This window comes from Vipera berus (genome assembly GCF_964194415.1).
Source record: "Vipera berus genome assembly, chromosome: 1".
Lineage (NCBI taxonomy): Eukaryota > Metazoa > Chordata > Lepidosauria > Squamata > Viperidae > Vipera > Vipera berus.
Window position 1 is genome coordinate 316916249 of NC_138202.1, and position 27333 is coordinate 316943581.

General features: G+C 37.4%; 1 protein-coding gene across 2 annotated transcripts in view; it reads right to left on the reverse strand.

The window, feature by feature from the left end:
* The window catches only part of LRPPRC (leucine rich pentatricopeptide repeat containing), a 97991-nt gene extending 74056 nt beyond the window's left edge, over positions 1 to 23935 (reverse strand). For both annotated transcript variants that reach the window (XM_081312979.1, XM_081312978.1), the window contains exons 1-14: positions 23752 to 23935; positions 15473 to 15669; positions 12724 to 12846; positions 11698 to 11819; positions 11563 to 11621; positions 11056 to 11142; positions 9919 to 10045; positions 8595 to 8739; positions 8161 to 8315; positions 7331 to 7436; positions 7138 to 7245; positions 4510 to 4628; positions 2680 to 2773; positions 1944 to 2013 (exon numbers count right to left, since the gene is read on the reverse strand). In XM_081312979.1, the coding sequence (XP_081169105.1) occupies positions 1944 to 2013; positions 2680 to 2773; positions 4510 to 4628; positions 7138 to 7245; positions 7331 to 7436; positions 8161 to 8315; positions 8595 to 8739; positions 9919 to 10045; positions 11056 to 11142; positions 11563 to 11621; positions 11698 to 11819; positions 12724 to 12846; positions 15473 to 15669; positions 23752 to 23891 (1652 nt within the window). In that variant the 5' untranslated portion in view covers positions 23892 to 23935. The remainder of the gene's footprint in view (positions 1 to 1943; positions 2014 to 2679; positions 2774 to 4509; positions 4629 to 7137; positions 7246 to 7330; positions 7437 to 8160; positions 8316 to 8594; positions 8740 to 9918; positions 10046 to 11055; positions 11143 to 11562; positions 11622 to 11697; positions 11820 to 12723; positions 12847 to 15472; positions 15670 to 23751) is intronic.
* Positions 23936 to 27333: the final 3398 nt, after the last annotated feature.

Sequence of the window (27333 nt, forward strand, 5' to 3'; positions counted from 1 at the left end):
ATCTATTGCTACGTTGTCTACATCTGAATTTAATTCTTTCGTTGTCCAGACCATGTCAATTCTAGGCCAGGATTGGTGACGCCCTGAATAATATGTGAATTGCTTTGCATTCAAATTTCTCTCCTTCCAACAATCCTGGATATTAAGTTCCTCCACCATTTTGAAAAAAAGTACGGGTAGTATTCTCCTGGTTCCTTTCCTTACTTCCTCACATTTATAATCTAATTCTCTGTCTACAATTGCATTGAAATCGCCAATTAAGCAAATGTTCTCATATTCAATATTGCCAATAACTTTATGTAGTTTCTTATAAAATTGTCTTTGTTTCTCATTGGGGGCATAAATTCCTACCAGGGCAATTTTTTTTATTCAGGGAGATTTCAATTATCAATATTCTACCTTCCTCATCTTGATAGATTTGTTTTGCTGGGATTCTTTTCTTGACATATATTACAATTTCTCCTTTTTTCTGCTGTGAGAGTGATATAACACCAGCTGACTGCAATTAGTGCAGGTTCGCATCCCACCAGGCTCAAGGTTGACTCAGCCTTCCATCCTTCCGAGGTAGGTAAAATGAGGACCCAGATTGTTGGGGGCAATAAGCTGACTTTGTAATAATGCCGCTGGGGTGTGTGTGAAAACCCTAATAAGCAGGCATATACATAGAATGAAGGCTACTGCTAAGCTTGTAAGCCGCCCTGAGTCTTCGGAGAAGGGCGGGATATAAATGCAATTAAAATAAAAAAATAAATAAAATAAATTTAATTCCTAACTTAGGGTAGTTTAATAAACCTTGGTGCTGGTTCTTTATATGTGTTTCTTGTAAAATTATACTTTTTCTTACTGAGCCTGTTCAAAATTTTATTTCTCTTAGCCGGGGAATTTAAACCGTTTACATTTAATGATAGTGCTGTTAGTTCTTCCACATTACTGTCTATATTTTGATCTTGTCGCTCTAGTCCAGGGGTGTCAAACTCAATTTCATTGAGGGCCGCATCAGCATTGCGGTTGCCCTCAGGGGGCCGGGTGGGTATGGCCTGGGTGGGCGTGGCCTACTGGGTGGGCGTGGCTAGAGTGCGTATGGCCTACTGGGTGGGCATGGCCAGCTCTACATCGTTCGCATCAAGGGTGCCTATGGGGGCTTGGGCAGGAGTGGGACAGATCTGAGGTTCTCTGGCAGAAGCAGGGTCTCTGGGCCAAGGCAGTGGGGGCCGTTCCCTGTTTCCAGGATGGCTTCGCGGGCCACATGAAACCACTTTGCGGGCCGCATCCGGCCCCCGGGCCTTGTGTTTGACATGTCTGCTCTAGTCGATCTGTCTTCCTTAAATTCTTTGAGTCTGCTTTCGTCATTGCCATATTTCATTTTTTGTCTTCTTTCAGTTTCCCGTTCTTTGCCTTGTGATTCTTTCTGTTATATCTCTCTGTGGTGTCCTCTGCTCTTAGTTCTCTTTCTTCTGATTCATCTTCATTGTCTAGATACTGCTGAAAAAATTCTATCGTATCCAATATTATGATTATACTTGATAGTGTGATATTATCAGAGCAGTTTCAGATATAGAAGCTCATTATTAAATTTGGGATTTGATAACTTAGCTCAGCCTCCCACACAAAGATGCTTATTGTAGGGGAATATTTGGAAGGTGCCAGGATCTCCTAGGAAATCTGGAATATAAATCTAAAAGAGTGAAAGATGAAATAAATAAACTGTTTTCAATTTACCGTATCTAGGCCCAAATGAAAACCTTCACATTCCCACTCACAGAACAGGATATTAAATTTCAGCAACACTGAAGCCTAGCTACAAAGATCCTAGCAGGACAGTGGGATATTATTAGCTACAAATAAACTATTTGTGTTTTTTTTAAATTGCCTTAAGTAACAGAAAAACAAAGCTGGATTTTGGGACCAAAGATATCCAAAACATAAGATTTTGTAAGTCTTACCTTCTAAATCCAACCATTAAACTGTTCCTGATATGATTCCTCTCCGCTGTCCAGATGTTTGAGGAAGACACTGCAAGTTAAATTATTCAGTATGATGCATTGACTTGTATTTCTCTAAACAGCACTGATTCAACAATTGTTATTTTAAAACCAATATGCTATATAGGAAAACAAAATATTTAATGTTATATACATATACCTGATAGAGCCATTGCTTTATATTTCACTGTAAAGACATATTGACCCTGTCTTTCTCCCTGTATCCTAAACAGTCCCAGTTCATGACTGTTTAAACAAACTTTATTCCTAAATAAAGGAATCTGTTCTATAAATTCAGATTTTCCAGTCAAATTAAATATAACTTTTTTCATTTAAGTATAGTTTTGAAGAACATTGTTAGAGCTTATATTAATTTTATAGCACTGTAGATTCAAATGGACCTTTAAAGTATATCCATAAAAACTACTCACAGTATTCACACATTTTCTGCAACATTTTAAAGAAGAATAGGTAATGTATCATCTCTTTCTTCTATCAAAGGGATATGGACTTTTTAGAATGAAACAAAAGGCTAATTTACATATATACTTGCTTTGAATCATAAGAGATTATTAACAAATAATCTTAAATAACAAGTATTTTTGTATAAATTATCAACATTTACCATTCTTAAAATTACCTCATACCACTTTTCCAAACAGATCACTCAGATAATATATAAAACAGGAGCACTTACATAACTGATAAACTTTATCTAGTCTTCCATGAGAAGCTTCATGCCTGATTTCTGCTGCTAAGAATCTACTAGTTTCCAAAGGACAGCCTTTTTCCTATGGAAAGATGGTAATACGGTAGTACCTGATATATCATCATAACCAAGCTCTCTACAGTACTTCATATTTCAAATCTGGTGTGGGTTTGGCCAATAGCCTTCCAACCTTGACCAAAGCTGTCTTCTGTAATTCAGGATGTGCAATGGTTTATCTTACAGATATTAAAATTCTCAAGAAAACTGTTTATGCAAAGCATAATTCTAGAATTGTAATTTAAAGACTAAACACCCAGAATGTGCACAGTAGACCTGCAAAGCAAGCATTTTAAAAGACAGCATCTGTTTCAATTTGTTAAATTGTAAATACAGTGCAAACTCTAGCTTATCGTATTAACAATGGTGGGAAACGTTTTGATTGCTGTACAAAAGAACCAAAGACCTTTATAAAATTAACTTTATATCTCAATGTTTTTAATATGCTGCGTGCAATATTAGATTTTGTAGAAAAGGAGATCTACCTAAGATTAGCTTTTTTTGGAAGGAAGGAAGAATGATGTTCTAGACTAAAACATACACTTTTTATAGCCTATCATTTTATGGTAGAAAGAACTCACTTTGCAAGGAATTTAGCTAGAAATTTAAATAATTTGCTTTCCTATTATGTTCAAGTTATATATGATTATGAACTGTTATCTAGTATCTCATCAAGCCATTAAGTGTGATTAAATATTCTATTATCAAAGGTAACTGTTTCGTTCCCAGTTCTAATATTAGATTCATGCATATCAAAGTAGTATCTACTGTTGGTTTCATCTCTGTGTTCTACAAACCAGACAGACCTTCAATAGTATCATGGACAGATTCAGGAAAACACTAGTTATACCAACCATCTTTTCAGATCACCTTAGTTCTCCATCTCAAAGACTTTCACTATCCCCTCGTTTAAGATTGCTAAAGGGGTGACCTATATATATGAGAACCATCATACAAAGCTTTTCTTTGGACCACTGCTTTCAAGAAAAGACAACCCAGTGGGCATTCTGTCGTATGTTTGGAGCAAGACACCAGCTGGGACAGGCTAGTAACCATATGAAGGACATGAAACCTGAACCTCTCCATAGTTTCAATGGGAACACTGAAAAGTCTTAGGACAAAAAATTTAGGAAGAAAATGAGTTTAGGGAGAGAATTTTACACAATGGGGCAGATATACTATTAACGCTATTTTCCTGTTCTGACAACCTAGTAACCTACTAGTAACTGATCTAACACTGAAGAAATGCTCTTCTGGAATGCAAGAACCATTACCACTGTAACCTGGATTATTATTGTTACAGAAAGAAAAGAAGAAAAGAAGCCAAGAGCAGCCTGTCTTCTTTTCTTTGCAATACCACCATTATCTCTCTGCCAATGTTTACTTTGAAGATGTTTCCCGTCCTTCACTGTATTTTATCAAAAAAAATGAATGTCCTAATATTCACATGTGCCTCAGATAAATCACAGCTGAGTGTCCTCAGTCCCCTAGTCATTCCTTTGGTGGTAATTCCATCATTGGTAACTTGACTGGCCCAGAACAGCTCTCTTTAAAGCAATAGTTCTAGGCACAACAGCATGCATCATCTGATTCTGTTGATTTTTATTTTAAAATTGACAAAATTACATTATCTGATATATCAAATACGTATCATCCTACTACTTGATATTTCCTAAGTCTTGCAGCTCAATCCTATAAAACCCCAGAAATTTCAGTGAGTGTTATTAAGTACTAAAGTGTTAAAACAAATGATTAACTTACCTGAATTCTCTGGCGAAGAGGATCAAGGTTATCCAAATTTGTAAAAGCATATAATAAATATGTGTCAATACTTGGCTTTACCTCCAATTCATCCATAGTTTTGAGGACATCAATTACACCTAAAGAAAACAAACAGGTGTTAAACAATAGCTTGTTAATGGCTCAGTTCAGCGTATGAAATAAAGATTACACAGTGGTTTGTAAGTTTAGATTATTTCAGGGTTTTTTAAAAATTTTATGTTGGCAAAATTACATAGAAATCAGAAATTACATTGGCCTTTTGTTTTACTGTATTCTGCTTGATTCTCTTCCAACACAGGCTATCTGATCCTAGGATATGAATTTTTCTACATGCTTTCTTCACACAATGAAAGTAGAAGGCAAGTAAAGTTTAAATAGTTAAAAAAGGATTTTATTTCTGATAGCATACTGAAGATGGGAGCCTTTAGCCAACCTTGGATTATCTCAAAAACTCCACAGGTCAGAGTAGGTGGTAAACTTTTTAAAAATCCTAGAAGACAATGACAAACCATTTTTATTACACTTTTGAGAAAACTGCATAGATACAATCACTGAGAACCAGGAATTTCCAAGAACCATGATTGGCAAAGTTTATGTTCTAAAGGTGCTGGGGTAATTAATTATCCCATCACTATCAATTTATGTCTTTTTGGAAGATCTACAAATTTTTTTTGGAAGGCTCTACCACAGCACCTCTACAATAAGTAACAGCACTACCTGGTTTCATCATTAATTTTACCAGAAATTCACTCCGTTCTGCCAAGTTCATTAATTTCAATATCTGAGCATGAATAGACAATTTTAATATGCAGTGATATTCCTCTTCTTTCTACAACTACTCCTCTTTCCTTTCTTCTGTTTTTTTCTTTAAATGTTCTAATTAATATAAGTTTTATATTCTTATAATTAATATAATTATATCAGGTACATTTTAAAGTGAAAGCCAGTTTGGTGTACAAGAGTGGGTAAAGCATCAGGCTAGAAATCAGGCAACTGTGAGTTCTATTACCGCCTTAGGCACAAACCCAGCTGAATGGAAGAAAGAAAACTGCAGGGACTAATAGTTCATATAATTCCTCAGTTCAAGCTTACACCACAAGAAAAAAATATAGCACATTTTGTTTCAAGAAAGACTGACACAGTAAATTGAATTCTAAATGCAACATTTAGAATTACATTGTTAAAAGAGTCATGGAGTCGCTATCTGAAGAAACACCTCACAATTTTTAACAATATACATAAAGTTTTTCTACATTTTAATCTATACAATATTTATGATAAAACAATTAAGTGATGCCATTTTTATTAACAATACTAAGTGGCTGCATGTGAGGCTGAAGGATTTCTACAATGAAAATTCCAAACTTCACAACTGCTTGCCTATTCATCTTCTCATTTCTCCTTTTGGCAAGAATCATGAAATCTACACTTACTGGGAAAGAAATAGGATTAAATAAAACATAGCTAAATTTGAGCTTGTTGTGGTATATATAGTTTGGGGATAGTTGGAGGAGATGCAAAACACTGCCAATGATTTTTAATTCAAATGTTGTATTAGGATATTCTCCCCAGAACTCTTAAGCATTTTCAGGAATGTAAAGAGTTAACACGACTGTTGTTTTATAAAGACTTTTCTAAAAAAGACTGCCACTTTTATTGCCAGAAACAATTAGGGAATACATGTTTCAGCATTTAGCCTAAGTTGGAATATGACTGTATATTTTAAAATAAAATTGCAATATGAACTGCCTGCTAAAAGCTCTTTTTTGTTGTTTCTGCATTTTGTTTGTCATCCATGTCACACTAACAACTCTGCATCTCATTCTAAAACACATTATACTGTGAAATAAGATGAAAAAGACAGTTTTTAATTTTCCCAAGGGGAAAGTACTTCTCTTAAAAGCATCTTTTTATCAGTCCATTCTTTCTGAATAACCAATAATGCAAACCAAAGAATTAGATATTGTCCTTTAAAATTTAATATTTGCTCAATTTTTACTCATATCTCATAGACACCCCCCTCTGTAACAGGGGAAAGTGTGTGTTAAATGCTTAAGCCTACTTAAGAATCCAAAAACTGAACATTTTAGTCCTTCAATCAATATGCTGTCAGATCATGATAGTTCATTCAACAATGGAGGTTTTATGCTTTTATTATTGTAACTAAGTTCACATTTAACTTATCATTGCAAAGAACCATGAAAACCTCATCCAAAAGATTTCTTTTATATTTAGAGGAAGAATTTGCACAAAGTAACCTGATTTTAACATCTTCCCTAGATTTTAGTATTGTGTCTTTCAAGTTCAGAGTATTAAAAGACAGCCAAGGCTACTGTGACAAATTGAACCTTGGCTACAACCAAGCTAAAATAATAATTGCTCTTTGTAAAGTTCCAAATGTGACATTAACACTGACAAAATAAAGTAAGAATGCAGTATCTTTTCAAGGCAATTGTTGTGATATACAGTATACCACCACATAAAAAGACAATGTTTTGATATAGAGTTGTGCATGTTGCCGAGTTGTTCTCATGTGCAAATACGTTTCTTTCTATAGGATTATGTCTTAGTATTAATGATAACCAAAATCTGATTAGAAGTACTAACTTTCAGTATTTTTCTTTTCCTGGTGCTGAGCCAGCAATGGCCAAAAATAGTGAGGTTTGAGACACAAGCCTTCTTCTTTTATTATGTTCATTATATCAATAGCTAAATCTTAAAAGATCCAGAAAGAGAAAAGTTAATGAGTATAACATATACACTAAAGTGTTCAACAATGTTAAACAATGAAAAGAAATACCAGTTTTCTTTGCTTCCAATGCAAAGAATAAACTCGATAATAGAGGTGAAGGGTGTAAGTTGCTTGCTTTTAGCTCATTGCAGAAATATTTCATCTTAGCCAAGGGCTGCAAGAAATGAAAGATTTAGGGAATTTTAAGCACACCACTTTTCAACAAATCATTCAAAATCACAATAATAAAGCATAAGATCTTGAAAAACAGATTTTTTAAAAACTTTGACTGGGAAACCCATATTACAGTTAACAACTATGTGAAACAGTGAAAGACTGGGGAAGAATTCCTTGGATTTCAGTCCAGAATACAGACAAAAATAAAGAGTAAGAGACAAGAGAATGTGATCCTGTTTCTAAGTAGGAATATGGGAAGAACTTATTTCATTGGTAATCTATGGAGTTAGTTGGGGAGAGGAAGATAAGAAGTGCATAAGAAAACCCTAACAGATCAGATTATGTTTAAGAAAGTAAATAAGCTAGATCTAAAAATCTGCCAACAGAAATAGCAAGACATATGGAAAGCTTTCTGCCAATTCCACTCTACATAAATCCCCAAGAGACTCACTTACAAATATGAATTTGTGAAAGAGGATTGGTCAGCTTTCCATAGCACAACCCATTCCACTTAGAAAAGCCCCAAAGATTTTTAAAAGGGTCCAGTGACTGGCAGGGGAAGGAGGGATTGAGAAAGTTAATTGTTCCCGAGCCTAAACTACAATAGAACTCAACTTATTAATTTGAACACATCTTTTAAAATCAACCCACGATAGAAAAAAAATCATCTTGAGAAATTTTGTTAAATGTAAGCAGAAATGCACTTTTAAGCCTTCACATACCATTTCCATGTTTATACAGTGTTGTAAGAAAAAGTTGCACTGGGTATTGTGTTTTTCACAGGTGAGCCCTAATGCCACAAAAACTGACCGCAGAACTTCAAAAGCTGTATCTTCTAAGTTAAATGTTATTAATCTCAGGCAAAGATTCTTTACATCTACATGTTGGAATAAAAACAAGAGGGAAAGATATAAGTTGTAAGATTTTGACAAAGACTTTATAAACATGCGTTTTCTGATAACCTCAGTAAAAGGGTATTTTGATGTGCATTTAAGCATATATTCAAGAAATATACTCTACCTACAATTCTGGTTCTATGGCTGCTGTATAGATAGGACACATCAATACATCTCATTTACCTTATATTTCCCACAACCTGTCATTAACAGAATAAAATAAACAATCTATATCCCGAACTACTTGCAGGAAAATATACCTGGTATGCCTTCTTTACTAAACTTTATCTTCTCCAGAATATTTTGTATATACTGAGGATATCCGGCCTTAGCAAGAGTAAAAATGATCTCCATAAAATCTCTTTCAGAAAGATAAATTTCAGTCTTTTCAATATTTTTCAGCTCCTATATCAGAAAAATGTCATCTGTTAGTGTTGTCATAAACATCACAATTGCTGTTCTTTTATTTAATTTTGTGGGTAAGACAAAAATGAATCTAGCTGTCATTTATAGACTTTTGAGAAATGTAGCCCTAATTAAAACTATAGAAGAAAGTAGGCTTAATATGAAGCAAAAGACCATTTTACTGCCTTATGATCTGGCTATTAAAGTATGCAATTTCATGAACATTTAATCATGAACATTTAACTCAATTCAGCCATCTTTAGTAGTTGCTAACTTCCCCAGTACTACTCTCAACAATACAGGTATCTTGCTATGTGTCTGTCAAATAAAAGAACACACTGTTTTCCAAAGAGAGCAGTATCTATAGAAAAACTCTCAGATTAATAACATGCCTACAGGTACCAAATACTGATTTAATACTGATATACTGCATTGGCTAATTATGTAAGCAAGCCTTAAGACAATAATACTAGACAGCTTATCGAAAAATTGTCACTGCAGAATTCAAATCCATGACACAGCTTAACACAGTTATTGCTTTGCTTACTAACAAAATTATTGTGGCTAACATTAACAACAGGTATAAGATTAATGAAATGTTCTAAGTTTGATGGCTTCTATCTCACTGTAGACACTTGCCAAAACACGTGGACTATAAAACAATGGGACTTCAAAATAACTGCAAAGGACTAAAATAGAGTAAGCCTTCGTCTATTTATACATGCTGAGTTAGCACAGCTCTTATTGAGGTTTTCGTAAATAGCCTTTTTTTTCTTTCTGTGTCATTATACCATTTCTTTCTGTCAGCCCCACAACTCCCTACTACTTTTGTACATATGAAAGGAAATAGTTTAGGCATGCATAATCAATGATTCCTTTTTAAAAAGGGATACTTTTATAGACAATTAATTTTAATTAGGAACATTTCTATCCTAGACCTACCTCTATTTGCAGCATTGCCGTTATTTATTTGTCTATATATGCAAGGGTATCAACTACAGATATTTCTTGGATGAAAAAGATATACTGAATGAACTTTAGGTAGCTCTGGTAATCCTAAATTGACGGGATATGGAAATTGGGCTTTACATGGGATTTGTATTTATTTTTATGTGTGTATTCATACAGTATTCCCTGTGCAATTCTAAAGGATGTAGCTTTACAAACAAAGGGCATTACCTCTTCAATTCGGTTTATGTCACCTTTTTCAGCATATGCATTCAATAGTGCCAAATAAGTTTCCGAACCAGGTTCAATTTTAGTGTCTTTCATGACAGAAAGGATGTTGATTGCACTGTCCATATCTCTGAAATATTATGGAGAAAAATACCATACATATGTATTTCACTTATTTTAAATATATATGGTGTCAAAATTACATGTATTTCATGACTGACATTTGTCCTTAGCCCATGAAACCAGAAATCCAGAATCAAACATTTATTAACATTTAATTAAATGGTTGTGTAAAAGGAAATGAGTGCAAAATTAAAGAATAGCTGTAGCATGTATTAGAAGAAAAGCATCAAGTTTTAAAATTCTATTTTTCTTTTACATAAGGTGCTCAGGAACTATGTTAAAAATGAGAGCAAACTACTAAAAAAAGATGGAGTCACAGCAAAAAAAGTATCACAAGTATATGAGATGTGGATATTTTCAGCAATTTGAGATTTGGATTGATCCAGTAATAAATATTGAATATCTCTCTGAAAAAAACACACTATTATGTCAGAAAAATCCTTTCCAACAGCCCACTATAGGCAGCACGATTATGTCCTCATGCTGCTTCTGTCTGTGGTTTGGATTTTTAAAAACCTACCTAGCCAAATTAAATCTTATCTAGCCATATTACTTGTTTAATGACATGCACATGACACTCAACTTTTATGTATATTAAAAGTAATAGATTGTTGTTCTACAATCAGCATTATGGCAGAAAAGGGATCAAAACTCTCCTTCTCAAATTTGCTTAGCCTGCAACAGCTATTTTCAAATCCCAAACCAATTTTAAGAGATGCATTTAATGTAATTTCACATTGTGCAGGCCCTTAGGATGTTTCTTGGAACATTGATCAAGCAAACTCACAAACCCTAGCAGACACTCACAAAAAGTTATTGTTTCATATTAATGAGCAGAGCTGCTTTTATTCAAGAAATCCTCATTCATATCAGAATGGGCAGAGATCTCTGACTAAGGTAAGGAAGTTCATTATGAAGCGTACTTTATTGTAACTATTCAAACTATTTAAAAATATAATTGCCTAATTAAGATTAAGCTTAGACAATGGTTTAAGGAGAATAAAAAACATAAATTACCCAGCTTTTGCATGACCAGTGACAAGGGCGCTGAAAATCAACTCTGTTATTGGGAGATCTTTGCTTTTCATAATATTAAGAATTTTGCTGCAAATGAAAACAAAATCAGAAATATTTTCTCTTGAAAATAGGAAAAATATATATAGACAGATAGTTAATAGACAGAGAAATGACACCTACATTTATTTTGTTAAAAGAGCTATGGAACAATATTCTAAAATTTGATTAGCAAAAAGGAATATATATCTACCATTATCTACCAATATCTACCATTCTGCCTGAGAATCACTTTTTTAACCTCAAGGAGATATTTTAATTGAAATTCTTTGAGACCCATAGGTGGATTGCTGGCTTCCCACTCATATATTAAGACTATGGCCTAATCAGAAAAATATTTGTTGAAAATTCTCCAAGATTTGGAGTAAGTTATACTGAAGTTATACTATACTCAACATAAACACAAATTGTCCCCCAAGATTTATCTCAAGCTATTGTTTATGTTGTTACCTGGATCCATCAATATCTCCCTTGTTGCAATAGGCAGCAATCAGTCGCTGATATGTGACCTGTAAAACAGAATTAAATATGAGAACTGCTATTTATTAAATAGTACAGTAAATAATGCCTTTATGAAATACCTACTCGATTGGGCTGGACATCTGTCTCTTCCATTTTTGTTAGGAATTCATCTGGAGAGAAATCATGTTCATTCTGGAGATAAACTTTTAGCAAAGCGTTATAATGGCTTACGTCAAATACAACACCTAAGTAAGAAATTGTAAAGAAAAATAAAATTCAGTACAATAAAAAGTTCACGTGATTGTTTGACGCAACAGTAATATTCAGAAACTGAACTAAAAATTAAGACACATCAGATTTTGGCAGTCCTGGTTGCTTACCCAAACCTCAGCTTAAAATTGGTCATTTTTGGTACTGTTTTCCTATCCAATGACAACCCGTACAGGAAGAGTAAGACCAGTTGTTGATTAACACACACACACACACACACACACTATCGATCACAAATGATGGGAACTGATATGGTTGGTAGCAGATCCAATCTAAAATTTCTCCATTAAGTAGAGGAAGGATAAGTTATACACTTCAGTACATGGCATACTGTACAATAGTTCCTGACATTTGATTTCTTTCAATTATTACTTTTTAAGTTTGCAGTAACTTGGCACAGAAGTAACATAGGGAATCTAAGTCATTTAGGCAGGGGAGAAAGGGAAGGAAAAAAAGTGAGTGTTCTTATTTTCCTTTTGTAGCACCAAGTCGCAGTTTGTAGCTAAGTATAAAGCATCCAAACTGATGCTGAACACCATAAGCTGTTATCCAAAAGCTAGTTCAAGTTAAGAAGCCCAGGTGGAAAACTGCACAAAATTACATCTAATAATCTGACAAGCAAAACACAAGATCAATAAACTTAGTCTCAAAAGCAGTAAACATAAAACTAATTTAACTGAAGATAAAATAAAAATAGTTTGCTTTTACTATCAATCCCCTAGATGTCAGCATAGCTCTCAAAATATGGAAGCCAACCTGAAAAATGTCATAGCAACCAATATTAAAGAATAGTCAATACAAAGAATATTATCAAACCATTTATTTTTTTAAAAAAAAATACATGCTATTCTGTACGGTTTATTTTACTTAAGAACATACCAGCATCTTTCAACTTTGTCCACATGGTATGAGCAAGGGCTGTTCTTTCATGTGGAAGTAGCTCAGGCAACAATGAGCCACAGCTTCTTAACAGCAGCAAGGCCTGGTTACCATTTGGAAAACCTAAATTAGAACAAAATAATTTGGAAATGCAACAACTTTTAACTTTCCATAAATAAGAAGTTTTGAACAGTTTAAACATTCTAGTCTTTCTTTGTATAAATTAGTAATGGAAAACAAATCAAACTTTACAGAAGAGGAAAATATACAGTCTTAAAGACAAGGTTTAATATGCCCATGCATATTTGACTCAAGATACACTGAATTAAAGGGACGCGGTGGCTCAGTGGGTTAGGACACTGAGCTTGTCGATCAGATGGTTGGGAGTTTGGCGGGTCGAATCCCGAGTGCCGCGTAACAAAGTGAGCGCCTGTTACTCGTCCCAGCTTCTGCCAACCTAGCAGTTCGAAAACATGTAAAAATGCAAGTAGAAAAATAGGGACCACTACGGTGGGAAGATAACAGCGTTCCGTGCGCCTTTGGCGTCCAGTCATGCCGGCTACATGACCACGGAGATGTCCTCGGACAAGCGCTGGCTCTTCGGCTTTGAAACGGAGATGAGCACCAGCCCCTAGTTGGAAACGATTAGCACGCATGTGCGGGGAAACCTTTACCTTTACCACTGAATTAAAGATATACATGAACAGTTAGTCTTTGGCACACAACTATATTGGAGCCTGCCCCTGATAATCATTTATTTTATTTAATTGGATTTATATACCGCCCTTTCCCGAAGGACTCAGGGCGGTTTACAGGGTATTTAAAACAAGAAATACAAAAGTTAAAAACAATTAAAAATAATTACAACAGTCCCTGAAAAAGTCATTTTTGTGACATTAGTAAAATAGGTCAGTCACATGACCAGCCCTATTTTTTGATGGTTTTTGCAGGAATTTTTAAGTAAACCAATGGAGGCCCAATCGTCAAAAATTCAAATCAAGGACTTAAGCCCCTTTTATGGGTCAGTTATAACTTTGAACGGTAAACGACTGGTCATAGCTTGAAGACTACTTGTTTGTTTTCTACACTTTATTATGTATGTTGAATTATGCATCTAGCTATTATTATAGACCCTCATTAGACTTCTCCAAATTGTCTGGAATCCTGCTGGCCCATTTGGAATCCTGAGCAGCTTTTGCGGAAGCCATCACAAAATGGAGTGAGTCAATTTACAAAATGGCTCCATGAAGGAAAAGAAAACACTGAACATAGAATATTAGGAAAAGTATGGAATAAAAATTATAATTCTGGAGAAAAAAAGAAATCCACTACAAAGTAAAAATATACAAGACAAGAGGAAAGCCCATTTTGCCAAATCTTAGGGGGAAATGACATCTACAAACTATTCAATGTGTGAAGATTTTAAATAAGGTTTTAAACACTTAAATGTATAGTATGGACACTATACAATGGATACTGAAATTCAAAATAATTTATAGTTATAAAGAACCACTGTGGATTTGCAGGTTGAAGGGGGGAAGGGTAAACTGAATTTTCTATTAAAGATATCTAGATAACTAAAACAACAATGGTTTTTCCTTGGTTTGATATTTTAGCCTCTTGGGCAGAGGAGTTATGTAGAAGGGGCTTCTAACTTCTATAACATCATACTTGCAACATTTTTATGCGTCACATCTACTGCTCATATATACAGAATTAAAATTCTTATTGTAGGCCAGGCATGTCAAACTGCTGGCCCGCTGGCCGGATGCGTCACACCAAAACTGCGCCCACCCCATTGCCGGCAATGGGGAAAAAGTTGCGATACGTCGCACGACGTCACATGACATCTTAAGTTTGACATGCCTGTTGTAGGCCCTCTAAAACAGGGCTTTTCAACCTTTTTAGAGATTGTACCACTTTTAGGACATGACAATATTCGAGTACCACCAGTGCTTAGCAAGGGGTCAAAAACTTGATGACTAAAAAAAGGGGAGGGATTTGGGGTTTTACTCTTAGATTCATTTGTTGTTATAGAAATGACTAGTTTATAATATGGAAAAGTACAAAATTGAGGTTCAATATTAATGCTTCCTTCTACTGCAACAGAGAAAGTCGGAAGTCAATGCCTTTTCTTTTTCCCTTCTCCCCCTCACTTTTTTCCTTTTTTCTTTCACCCTTTGCTCACAAAATCCCCCCCCTCTCTCTCTCTCACACACACACACACACACACACACACACACACACACACACTTTGCTCAGAAAGCATTCCCCCCTCTCTTTCTCCTCACTGCTTCTCTAACAAAAGCCTTTTCTCTTCTGTCTCTTTCCCCGGATTCTTTTTTTCTCTCTACCTCTCCAGCCAAAACTGCCTCCTTTTATATCCTCTCCTGTCTCCCTCTCCCTCCTTTCTCTCCCGGGTGTGCCAATCCTGGGGTCTTTGTCTTGGCCCAGCAGCCCTGCAGCTCCTGAGGACTCTCTCATGGTGAGTCCTGCACTGCACCACTTCAGCTTGTTCCCTCCCCCGCTACTCTTGTCTAGGCTAGGCAGGGTTGCGTACCACCTACCAGGTGCCAATGTACCACCAGTGGTACGCGTACCACTGGTTGAAAAGCCCTGCTCTAAAACAAGATTCCAAAAGAAATAAAAATGTTGCATTTGTTAAAAACAATATCAATAATTAATATATTAATGCAACATTTGCAATGGTGATGTTCAATAAGAAATTAACATTAAGACAACTCTTTACCTGTTTTGCAGGCATCATGAAATATGTGTTCTAACAGGGATTTAGTAATGCACCCATTTCTTCTGATAGAAGTGTCCATTTTGTTAAATGCCCAGTCAAAAAACTGTATCTGCTTTTGTTGAATAGGGAACTGCTCTTGAATATCTCTGTTTTCTTGGACTGCAATTGTAAAGAGCCTTGTTGGGTACATTAGGAATCTGCAAATCAAAACAAAGTCTTATGATGCACCACAATACTTTCCTGTTAAGTAAAAATTACTACAAGCTACTTAATTGTATATCTAAAATGTTAACAAAGCAAAAGAACCCAAAGTTATCACCAGTGCTAGTTATCAAATCAATGGGCATTACAGATTAAGGCAGTTTCACATATTAATTTAATCAAGGGTGTCATGCTAGTATGCGCTACCATATCCTTCCACCTTTCATCCCTAACCAGAATTTAAAACCAACAAATCTTTGCAATAAATTCCATTTTTTCTTAATCAAAAGTAGTAGCCCCACTAGATTCACATAACATGGATCACCTGGATTCAGGAAGGTTCGGGCTGGTAGAGAATGGGATTCTGTATGTGTCTTGATTCATACCCAAACATTGCCCCAGTGATAGGAACCACTCATGATGGAGGAGAACCATTGCCACACAATATTCTGTTCCCAACTTTTACAGCTATTCTAGAAGGATATCATGATTAAAAAAGGTATCAAACATAGTTGAGGTTCCACAAGACTAAGAAAGTCATCCTCCCACTATCCCAAACACAAGAGTGACCACTGCCGTTTCTTGTCTATATCCATGACTGAATTTGAACTGAAAGGGCCCAGATAAGCTCTCTCTCCCCCTAACCCTATTGCTTTCTCAACAATCTTCCTAAAAAAGGAAAGTAAGAGATAGTCCAAGAGTTATCCAAAACCACTTAAGGAATGGCTTCTTTGGGGTGGAGAGGGGGCTAATATATACCACTGCCTTTTTCATGTCAAATGACATCATCCCCTCTTACAAGGGGATTTGCTATCCCTTGAACCTAACTTGAACTTAAGCTAACCTAACTAGCAACAGAAAACAATTGAACCAGTGTCTTGAACTTCAAAACAGCTGACTTTAACAAACTCAGAAAACCTAGGAAAGATCCCATGGATGAAAACCCTAAAGCGGAAAACAACCCAAGAAGCATGGGAAACTCTCAAAAATGTGATCATGAAAGCCCACACCAGCACAATACCACTGAAAAAGAAAAACAAGACATTCAAGAAGAAACCAGCATGGCTGCACAAAGATCTCTCTGACAAAATGAAAGACAAAAAAGACAAATACAAAAAATGGAAAGAGGGTCACATAATTAATGCCGATTATTAGCAGACAGCCAGAACATGTAAAGATGAAGTCAGGAAAGCAAAAGCTCAGAACAAAGACTTGCAACAGAAATCATGGATAATAAAAAGTTTCTTCCAACATATTAGTAACAAGAAAAAAGTCAAGGAAACTGTAGGTCCACTAAAGAGAGAAGATGGCAAGGAAGTAACAGCCAACAGGGAGAAAGCAGAGCTGTTTAACTCATACTTTACATTAGTCTTCCCACAAAAAGAAATCATAGCCCAACATACCAAAAAACCACTGCATTTGACAAATTAGAAACAAAAATTAAAATAGGTAAGAAAATGGTAAGAGAACACCTATCCGACCTTGGCAAATATAAATCACTGGGGCCTGACAGCTTACATCCCAGAGTTCTGAAGGAGCAGGCAGATGTTATCTCAGAGCACAGGGGAAGTACCTGAGGATTGGAAAAAGGCTGATGTGGTTCCCATCTTCAAGAAAGGAAAAAAAACAAAAACAAAACACAGACCCAGGAAACTATAGACCAATCAGTTTAACATCAATACCTGGGAAGATCCTAGAAAAGATAATCAAAAAACATATCCGTGAACAACTAGAAGCAAACAAAGTTATAACTAGTAGCCAGCACGGGTTTGTTAAAAACAAATCATGCCAAACCAATCTTTCATTCTTCGACAAAGTGACTAAACTAATAGACAAGCAAAATACTGTGGACGTAATATACTTAGACTTCAGGAAGGCATTTGATAACGTAGACCACAACCTACTCCTTTGTAAGCTAGAAAAAGGCGGAATAGACGTCACCACCAGATGGATCTATAGCTGACTGGCAAACCACAAGTAGTCCTCAACAGCGCTACATCCACATGGAGAGAAGTAAGCAGTGGGATACCATAAGGTTCCATCCTAGGCGCAGTACTCTTCAATATCTTCTTCAATGACTTAGATGAAGGAATTGAAGGGGAACTCATCAAATTTGCAGATGACACCAAACTGACAGGAGTAGCCAACACCCCAGAAGACAAACTCAGGATCCAAAAAGATCTTGACAAACTTGAACAATGGGCCCGATCCAACAAAATGAGTGTCAATGTGGAGAAAAGTAAAGTTTTACATTTAGGCAGGAAAAATAAAAGGTACAAGTACAGATTGCGCAAGACCTGGCTTAAAAGCAATAACTGTGAGAGGAACCTTGGAGTCCTAGTGGACAATCACTTAACCATGATCCAGCAGTGTGCAGCAGCAACCAAAAAAGCTAATACAAACCTGGGTGTATAAACAGAGGCATAGAATCAAGATCACACAAGGTATTAGTGCCACTTTATAAAACCCTAGTAAGACCACACCTGGAATACTGCAGCCAATTTTGGTCACCATATCACAAAAAAATGTTGAGAGTTTGGAAAAAATTCAGAGAAGAGCAACTAAGATGATCAAAGGCCTGGAGACTAAACATACGAAGAACGGCTGCAGGACTTGGGTTTGGCTAGTCTAAAGAACAGAAGAAGTAGGGGAGACATGATAGCTGTATTCCAGTATTTGAGGGGCTGCCACAAAGAAGAGGGGGTCACATTATTCACCAAAGCACCAGAGGGCAGGACAAGAAACAATGGTTGAAAACTGATCAAAGAGAGAAGCAACCTGGAATTAAGGAGAAACTTCCAGACAGTGAGGACAATTAACCAGTGGAATAACTTGCCCCAGAAATCTTGGGCGCTCCATCACTGGAGATTTTTAAAAAGAGGCTAGACAGTCACTTGTCTGAGATGGTATAGGATAGGTTCTCCTGCTTGAGCAGGGGGCTGGACTAGAAGACCTCCAAGGTCCCTTCCAGCTCTATTCTATTCGTCACCTTCCTGGAAGCATTTCTTCTCAATTCAAGAATATTAAGGCTGGGTTCACATAACACATTAAGCTGTTGGTTTACTTTTTGGCTTTGTGTACTGTATGAGGAGACCAGCCTGTTTTATGGCTTAATGTGTTGTAGAAATCCAGCCAATTACAATTTATTAAAAAGTATGAGTAAGTATAATAGGGATTGTTCGGTGAGCAAGACCTATGTATATGCAGTATAAATAAAAATAGGAGAATATTGGATTTGAGGTAGAAATAAGAAATTATTCATAATGAATGTCAATAATAAATTATTCATATCAAACAATGGTAATACTTGTGCAAAACAAAAAATTTATCTGTACAGAAATAACTGAAAAGCTCTTTAAACTTGCAAAAAATATCTGTGATCCTATTAAAACTATTTGCTGTTAAGGCATAATTAAGCTTTTAAGGCATAATTCAAGATTCAGGTGAACCTAGTTTTGCAATTATAGAAATTACTATCTAAAATGATTTGACTATAGTTCTCCTTTGGAACACTATAGGTTTGTAATCATGCTTTGGGAAAAAGGAAGTCCCTATACACAGTTCTTGACTTATGACCATTCATTTAACAAAGGTTCAAAATTACGATGGCCATGGAAAAAGTGACCCCCATTGTCACTTGATTGTAATTTGGATGTTTGGCAACTGATTTACATTTACAACTGGTTGCAGTGTCCTGCAGTTACATGATCACAATTTAACCATCAACCATTTGTGTTGATTTCTGGCAAAAATCCCATTGGGGAAGCTTGATTTGCTTAACAATTATGTGATTTACTTAACGACTGTAATAAACACTGTCATAAAATTGGATACAATTCAACTTAGATCTGCAACAATTTACAATGGAAATTCCAGTACCAATTTTGGTTGTAAGTGGAGGATTACCTGTAATTGAAAATTTTTGGAAATATTGTAAAGAACACAGGTCCAGTGCCTCAACACTTATGGTGGAACCATTGGCTGAATGGCTCTGTAGTGTCCAATTTAACATAACTATGTTGAGTAATAATGACAGAATTGGCTGATAAAGAACTGGTCCAGTGGTTAAGGCACCAGGTTAGAAAGTGGCAGACTTTGAGTTCAAGTGCTGCCTTAGCCCTAAAAGCCAGCTGGGTCATTCCCTCTCAGACCAACCTACCTCAAAGGGTTTTATTTATTTATTTTAATTCCATTTATATCCCGCCCTTCTCCGAAGACTCAGGGCGGCTTACAAGCTTAGCAGTAGCCTTCATTCTATGTATATGCCTGCTTATTAGGGCTTTCACACACACCACAGCGGCATTATTACAAAGTCAGCTTAATTGCCCCCAACAATCTGGGTTGCTGTTGTGGGGAACATACAAGGAGGAAGATGTGTTGGATATGTTTGCCACCTTGCGTTATTTGTAAAAATAACAAAGGTGGTATAAATAAATACAGAGCTACTATAGAAATGCAGATCTTCAACAAAAACGTTTGTATTTTTCTGGCATGCCAGTCCCAGAAGCCAAAATCAGATACTTTATCAGTACCAATAATAGCTTGGTCTCTTGTTCATAAACACCATATCAACTAAAGTTAATTATCTTCATTATGTCCTGTACAGAATAATGCTGAAAGAGATTATTCATTCATTCCCTTGCTCAGTGTATGAATTTAAATTATATTTATTCAAGTAATTGAAACACTATTCCCCATTTGGATCTTCCATGGTCAGCTTTAATGCTTCCTTTAGGCTTTCTATAGTCTTTCCATCTGGATGTTAATTTTTTTTACCTATGGCACTATTATTTACATATGGTGCTATTATTTACTTAATAAGGTATAATTAGCTAGATTCACAAAGCATTTTCAACCATGGACTCTGCTTTACAAAATAAATGCTTCAGGTCCACACAATCATACTAAGCCAAAACTAAACAAACCACACTAGAGCTTTAGTGTAGTGTGAGAACCCAGCCTATGAATAGGTTTATACAATGTACTAAACAATGGCTTGATTTACGATTGCCTATTAAAGTAAGAAAAAACTGAGTTATCCATTGCATTAGGCCACAAATCACAAAAGCTAGGTTAATTCACTGTGCTAAGCCCTCATTTATTACCTTAATAAATAAATGAACAACCACCATATGTTTGTTTTTGACTTATTTCTTTAACTGTACCAAAGCAACTTTTTCTGAGCACAAGAGAATCCTGCCTAGGAAGCATCTGTGTTTCTTTATAAACTGCAGTGAAGCAGAATCAATGTTAAACATCCATGTAAAGGAAAGAAAAATGTCATTCCCATACTGATTCCTAGGAGAATAATTCCTTTAAAAATATATGATAGGCATGTACTCCAGGAGAAGAAATCCTGCAAAATCTTACAATTCTTAATGTCAAACTGGGTCCCCAGGGACAACAGCATAAACAAGCTTATTCTAAATTTAAATTAAAAGTGGTTTAAACCAAAGCATTTTAAAGAAAACCAGAGCGCAAACTCTTGTCCACAGTCTATTTTATAGTTTTATAGTTCATTAAGTTTACAGCGTGGTAGAACATCAGGCATGGGCCCCAATTTCATTCTAAAATAAACCAGTCCTAGGTCTTTGTTTATGAACTCCAACCTAGAATTGTATTTAAACAAATAAAAAGGTAAAAAATAGAGGACAGGTTTCCAGAGATGCATAGCTATGCTCAAGAAGTGCCGATAATCCATACTTGTCCTAGGACAAGTTTGTTATGTGGATCAGTTAATACCTTTGATAATTTGCAGATAAGTGGACTTCCAGGTTCAGGAGCTATGTCTATCTGGCAGCATGTTGAGGAAACCAGGACATTCAGGTTGATGCATAAGAGGCAAGTCAACCACATGGCAACATGCCTGCTTGGATGGCCACCACGGCTTTACCTGTTCCAAGCACAGAACTAATTGGGTATGAGAGCACTCAGTCCTTGGATGAGGTGATGATACCAGAAAGAATAATTTACAGGTATTAGAGTACCTTTCAGGACAAAACAGATCTGTACAAAAAGAATATACAATGCCTAAACGAAGAGGACACTAGAATGACGGCAAGTAATATTGAAAATAATTGTAAACAACTTTTAATTTAATTCTTGAGAAAATCCAACAAAATGAAGGTTCGGGGGGGGGGGGGGGAATTCCTAGAGAATTTTTATATACATCTTAATAACCATTCCAAGGGGGGCAGCGGAAGAATAGGAAATAAATGTAGTTAATCAAGTCATAAGGTCACAAAGGTAAAGGTGCTTGCCAAAGAAACTCCAGGTGTAATAAGACTGTTCATGGATCCTTATATGTAAATGCTAGACCCCTCCAAGACAAAACAGTAGAGTATCTGACATCAGAAGAAAATACAGACCTTGAAGAAATCTAATGGAGTGGTATATAACCAATGAAGTTCTTTCTGTCCTCTATAGAAATAGAAAGATGTACTGGGGAGAATTTGCTCTATATGTCAAAAAGGGCCTGGTGCCATAAAGCACAATGTATAGTAAACATAGCCAAGCTAACAGGAATATAATATTAACAAAAGGCTAGGAAGAACAGCCATATTTAAGCAAATGGAACTACATGAATGTTGAAATCAGGTGATAAATGTGGTGAGGTCGTTCCCAGCTGGATTAGTGATTTTCCAAATGATGCCAGATTATACCTACATAGGCATCATAGTCAATAATTACATGATTCACTGAATTATAGACACAGGACTGCATGGTTAAATACCCCTACAAAACACGTCATCTTGATCATAAAAAAATACTACCAGTGTAGCATAATGGCAGCACTCAAAGCTTTAGTGCAGGGGAGTCAAACTGGCAGCTCGCAGGCTAAATGTGTCACGTGCAGGCTACACCAACCATGGCTCCACAAAGGCAAAAAACGTCACGTCACAATACGTCATGTGACACGATCAAGTTTGACATCTGCGCCTTAGTGACTAAATGACGACTTAAATCTTGTTTTGAAATGTTTTTTTAGTGTACAGGTAGTCCTTATTTAACATCAGTTTTTTTCAGCTGAATGAAAGGTCCTTGTAGTTGTGGCCATCACATCTCCGCAGTTCTGCAATTTGGACACTCAGTAATCAGCCCACAATTATGGTGGTGTAGCCTCCCATGGCCATCCAATCACTACTGCAACCTTCACTGCCAGCTTTTGACCAGCAAAGTCAATGGGGAAGCCAGCAGGTGATTGCCAATTGTGATCACATGATTCTGGGACACAGAAACTGTGCAGGTTTCACCTAACAACAGCAACTGGGATTGCTGAAACTCCCATTGTAAGTCAGTCGTCACATGACATTCTGTCTTATGACCATGTCACTTACCAACAGAACAGAGTACCCAGTCCCAATTATCATCAGTAAGCAAGGACTACCTGTATACAGTTCTGGTCTCTGTAAGGGTATTGAAAAGTTAGCTCTAGGAAATGGCAGGCAGAACAATGTGCTGAACAGACCTTGTGTAATCGCTACAATATTTAGAAATTTAACTTTAGGGGGGAAAAGCAAAGGATAAAATGTCATGGTTATAAATTTAAGCAAGATATGGAAAAAACAGATAAAGGAAAACTCTCCAGCCAGATTCCCACAACACACTAAACTAAAATGTTAATCGTGGAAAATCACTGCCTACCAGGTTAGGCAGAGGTTGGTTAATACTCTTTTCAGACCAAGAGAGTTTTGCCTCTGAAAACCAACTCTTTGCTGCGTATCTTACTCTGCGCTACCGTAGTGCGGAACTAATAAAAAGAGGACACCGGACTTGATGGGCCTTCGGTCTGGTCCATCCAGCTAAACAATTCTGACCCGGGCCAGATCGGCATGGCCTGTTCCAACCTACCATCCCGCCATCAATTGGGCTGGATTACAAGCCCCATAATCCGCCACGGCACGAGGAAGCCTGCAAAAGCGTGCCAAATCGGGTTGCAGACCTAAAACAATCTGGGCTGCAAAACATTCGGACGATCTTTAGAAAGGATCCAAGAGATACGACACCACCCTCCCTCCCACTGCTTTTCTCCACTCCCGGCCTCGAGAAGCCGGCGTGCTTTCCTCGGGGATACTCACGCTCTGCTGGGGTTGCTATTAAAGCTGCGGAGGGTGGCCGAGGGCATCGGCGACGGGAGGGGGCCCGGCATGGCGCATCCCCCTCGCCAGAGCAACAGGCGTGAACGAAGCCAGACGGCTGACCTGAGCAACCCCGCCATGGCTCTCCACGCACGCTGGTGCAGCAAAGAACGCAGCGGCCGAGGGGGGACACGTGACCGGCAGGAAGTGGCATTCACCGAGAAAGACGGGCGTGGGGGGGGGAGCGTCTTGGGAAGCGCTTTGGCAAGAGCCGGTACGCTCGAACGGAGGAATGCGCTACAAGAAACCCAGATGCTGGAGAAACTGTCTGATTTATCCTGAAGAGTTAGGATTATCTTAAAAAAAACATATTCGCGTTTTCTTGTAAACCCAGACAGTTATACCCCTTTGGGGAAAAAATGGAACAGTCCAAAACGGATTTACGTAGCTCAAGGGGAAGGACGAAGAGCGGCTTGGGCCGCTCAGAATGGAGCCCGAGGTTTCAGTCTGCAAATTATTTATGATTGCTCCTGGTGGAGTTACGTTTTCAAAAGCCACCGCAAGACTTGTATTAAAAATAAAAACCGCGCAGTCCAGGGACGGACCAATTCAAAGAGGTTTTCAAGATTCAGCTATGACTCAAGAGCCCTGTGACCCCGGAAAAGCTATTTTTCGGCCATTCCCTTACTTTCGCTTCTTGCAGGGGGAAGACACGCGAAACTGCCCTACTTGCGCATGCGCTGTAATCACACGCGCTCTGAATAATAATAAAAAAATTGCCTGGAGCGCGGGAAGAAAATAACCAGCGAGCTCTTCGGCTTACCCAGTTTCTTGGCGGTCGCTGGAAGGCGAGGCGTGCCTGTTTGGATTAAGGATACAGCCGCACTTCGATTTAAATCCGAACCGCGGTGAGCCTTCCCAGCGAAGGGGAAGCTTAATCGACAGTATAATGAATCTCGCTTTTTCTATCCCAGTGCTTTCGGGGTGTGTTCAAATGACGATTACGGCAAACAACGATTTTAAGATTTCTATTCTAAAAGATGATCAGGGAGGCTAAAACATATATAGAACGGTTGCTGGAATTGGGTATGTCTAGTTCAGGGGTAGGCAACCTTGGATCTTTTATGACTCATGGACTTCAACTCCCAGAATTCCTGAGCCAGCTATGCTGGCTCAGGAATTCTGGGAGTTGAAGTTCATGAGTCATAAAAGAGCCGAGGTTGCCTACCCCTGGTCTAGTTTAATGAAGAGAAGGGCGAGGGGTGACATGATAGCAGTGTTCCAATATCTCAGGGGCTGCCCCAAAGAAGAGGGAGTCAAGCTATTCTCCAAAGCGCCGGAAAGCAGGACAAGAAGGAACAGATGGAAACTAATCAAGGAGAGAAGCAACCTAGAACTAAGGAGAAACTTCCTGATAGAACAATTAACCAGAACAACCTGCCTCCAGAAGCTGTGAATGCACCAACACTGGAAGTTTTTAAGAAGAGACTGGACAGCCATTTGTCTGAAATGGTATAGGGTTTCCTTCCTGAGCAGGGGGTTGGACTAGAAGACCTCGGAAGTTCCTTCTAACTCTGTTCTATTCTAATTATGCTGCTGTTGGCGCTCTCGCTTGAAAAAATTGCTGCAGAATATATTGCATTGAGAAGTTTTTATTTAGTGTCTGGCCATACTTTAGTTTGGAATAAACAGATGCATCAGTTCCAAATCTACAAAATAAACTTAATATACAGTGTGTGGGTGGTACAAACTGGTGCACTAAAACCTGCCTGACGGCACAAGTGATCTGTGAGGACTAGCCATAGTTTGCCAACTAGTGGTGGACCTTGACCACCTGCTTTCCCTGAGTCCTCTCCCCCCACCCCTGGAGTTTCTGATTTCTATAAGGTGACCTTAACACCAATAAAAAGGTTTTCCGGATTGAGTTTCCTCAGAGGTAGAAATGGTATTACTGATCTTTGGGCATATTCTACCTGGTTGTGCTATATTTGTCAGTTTGGTGTATGGTTAAGGTGGTGGCCTAGAAACCAGGAGACGCTTAAGTTCTAGTCCAGCCTTATGTTTATATCAGCTACTACATAACATATGAAAGACTCAGTTGTTAGCTCTTATTCCTTTTTCTTCACTGTTACCATACTCGTTTCATATGTGGCATTGTGTTTCTGTCATTGTTCTGGACTCCATTAGAGTTATCATTTAGTAGCTAAGACTGCTACCTGTATTAGCAGTCTGCTGCATGATGTGATATTAGGCCCATTTAGAACTTGGTTGTGGACAGCATTTTACCTACAAATTAGGGCTACAATACTCCAGTTGGCCACTAGGTGGAAACAAAGACTTAGAATTTTTTATATTTCTTTCTTAACCTCTGATGTAATTTTTGTTTTCAATCCAGATTTGATAGCCTTTACACTGTACTAACTAATGGGCGGGCTCTCCAGAATTTCTGAGAGCTCTATCTCATATCGGGCCATTTCTTTGTTAAAATAAATCCCATATTTTAATCTTATCCTCTGCAACTATATCTTATTTGAAGCCATTGGCTTGGGCTAAGAGAAAAATTAGGATGACTACTAGAAGCAAGGAGAAGATTTTACAGCCTAACTGAAGGTTCTTCTCCACAAATAGAGGCGCACCGGCTCAGTGGCTTAATGATGCTGGAGATGGTCTCAGCTCCGATGCTTCGAGCCCAAGCACTGCATGGCACTTGCCTCAACTTCTGTCCACCTAACAGTTTGAAAGCATGTTCTATGCAAGTAGATAGATAGGTGCACCTTAGTGGGAAGACAAGCTGGTGCTCTGTGCAGGCAGTCAGATTCCTGATGGCTCTGAACCTTACGTTTTGCAGTGTTCATTTTCAAGGCTGGTCCGGAAAGGGAGAGGGCCTTGGGTGATGCTGCAGGAAGACCCATTCACCTTTCTCTCTGGTGCAAAGCCAGCTCGCCCTCCTGTGATGCACCTTGGGAAGTGTGCAAGCATGTCGTATAACCCGGGTTGGTATCTTGGCAAGCCAAATTACGACTGCAATAGCATTGTGGCCTCCTGGCTACTGTAACAGTGCCATATGATCATCATCATCATCCACTAATAGTTCTTAAAACAAAATACATTTTACCTGTCCTGCCTTCTTTGAATTTTTGTGTACAAAATAAAAAATAGAAGCAACAATGTTATAGAGAATCTTTACCCTCACTAAATACCCCTGTAAATATCATATGAGGCATCACAATGGCAGGACAAAAGCTTTTTTTGAGAGCTAACCTTAATTAGCTTGGGGGACAGCATTCTCTGACTTGTTCAATGGGATCTGTGAGTGGGACAAAGAAAAGAATGCCATGCATATCATGACAACATTATGGCATCTATGGCATTTTCATAACATCATAGTACATGAGACATTTTCTATAGCTTGTAATAGATGTCTTTGTATAAAAGTATTTTTCACATTGGCTGATCTCATGTATTGTATAAAGCTACAGTGTTATGAATTGACTTAAACTTAATGTTTCACATGAATCTAGGTGTTGTGTTTTATAAATCGTAATGTATTGCTTTAGGTGAAATGTGACTAGTATATTCAAC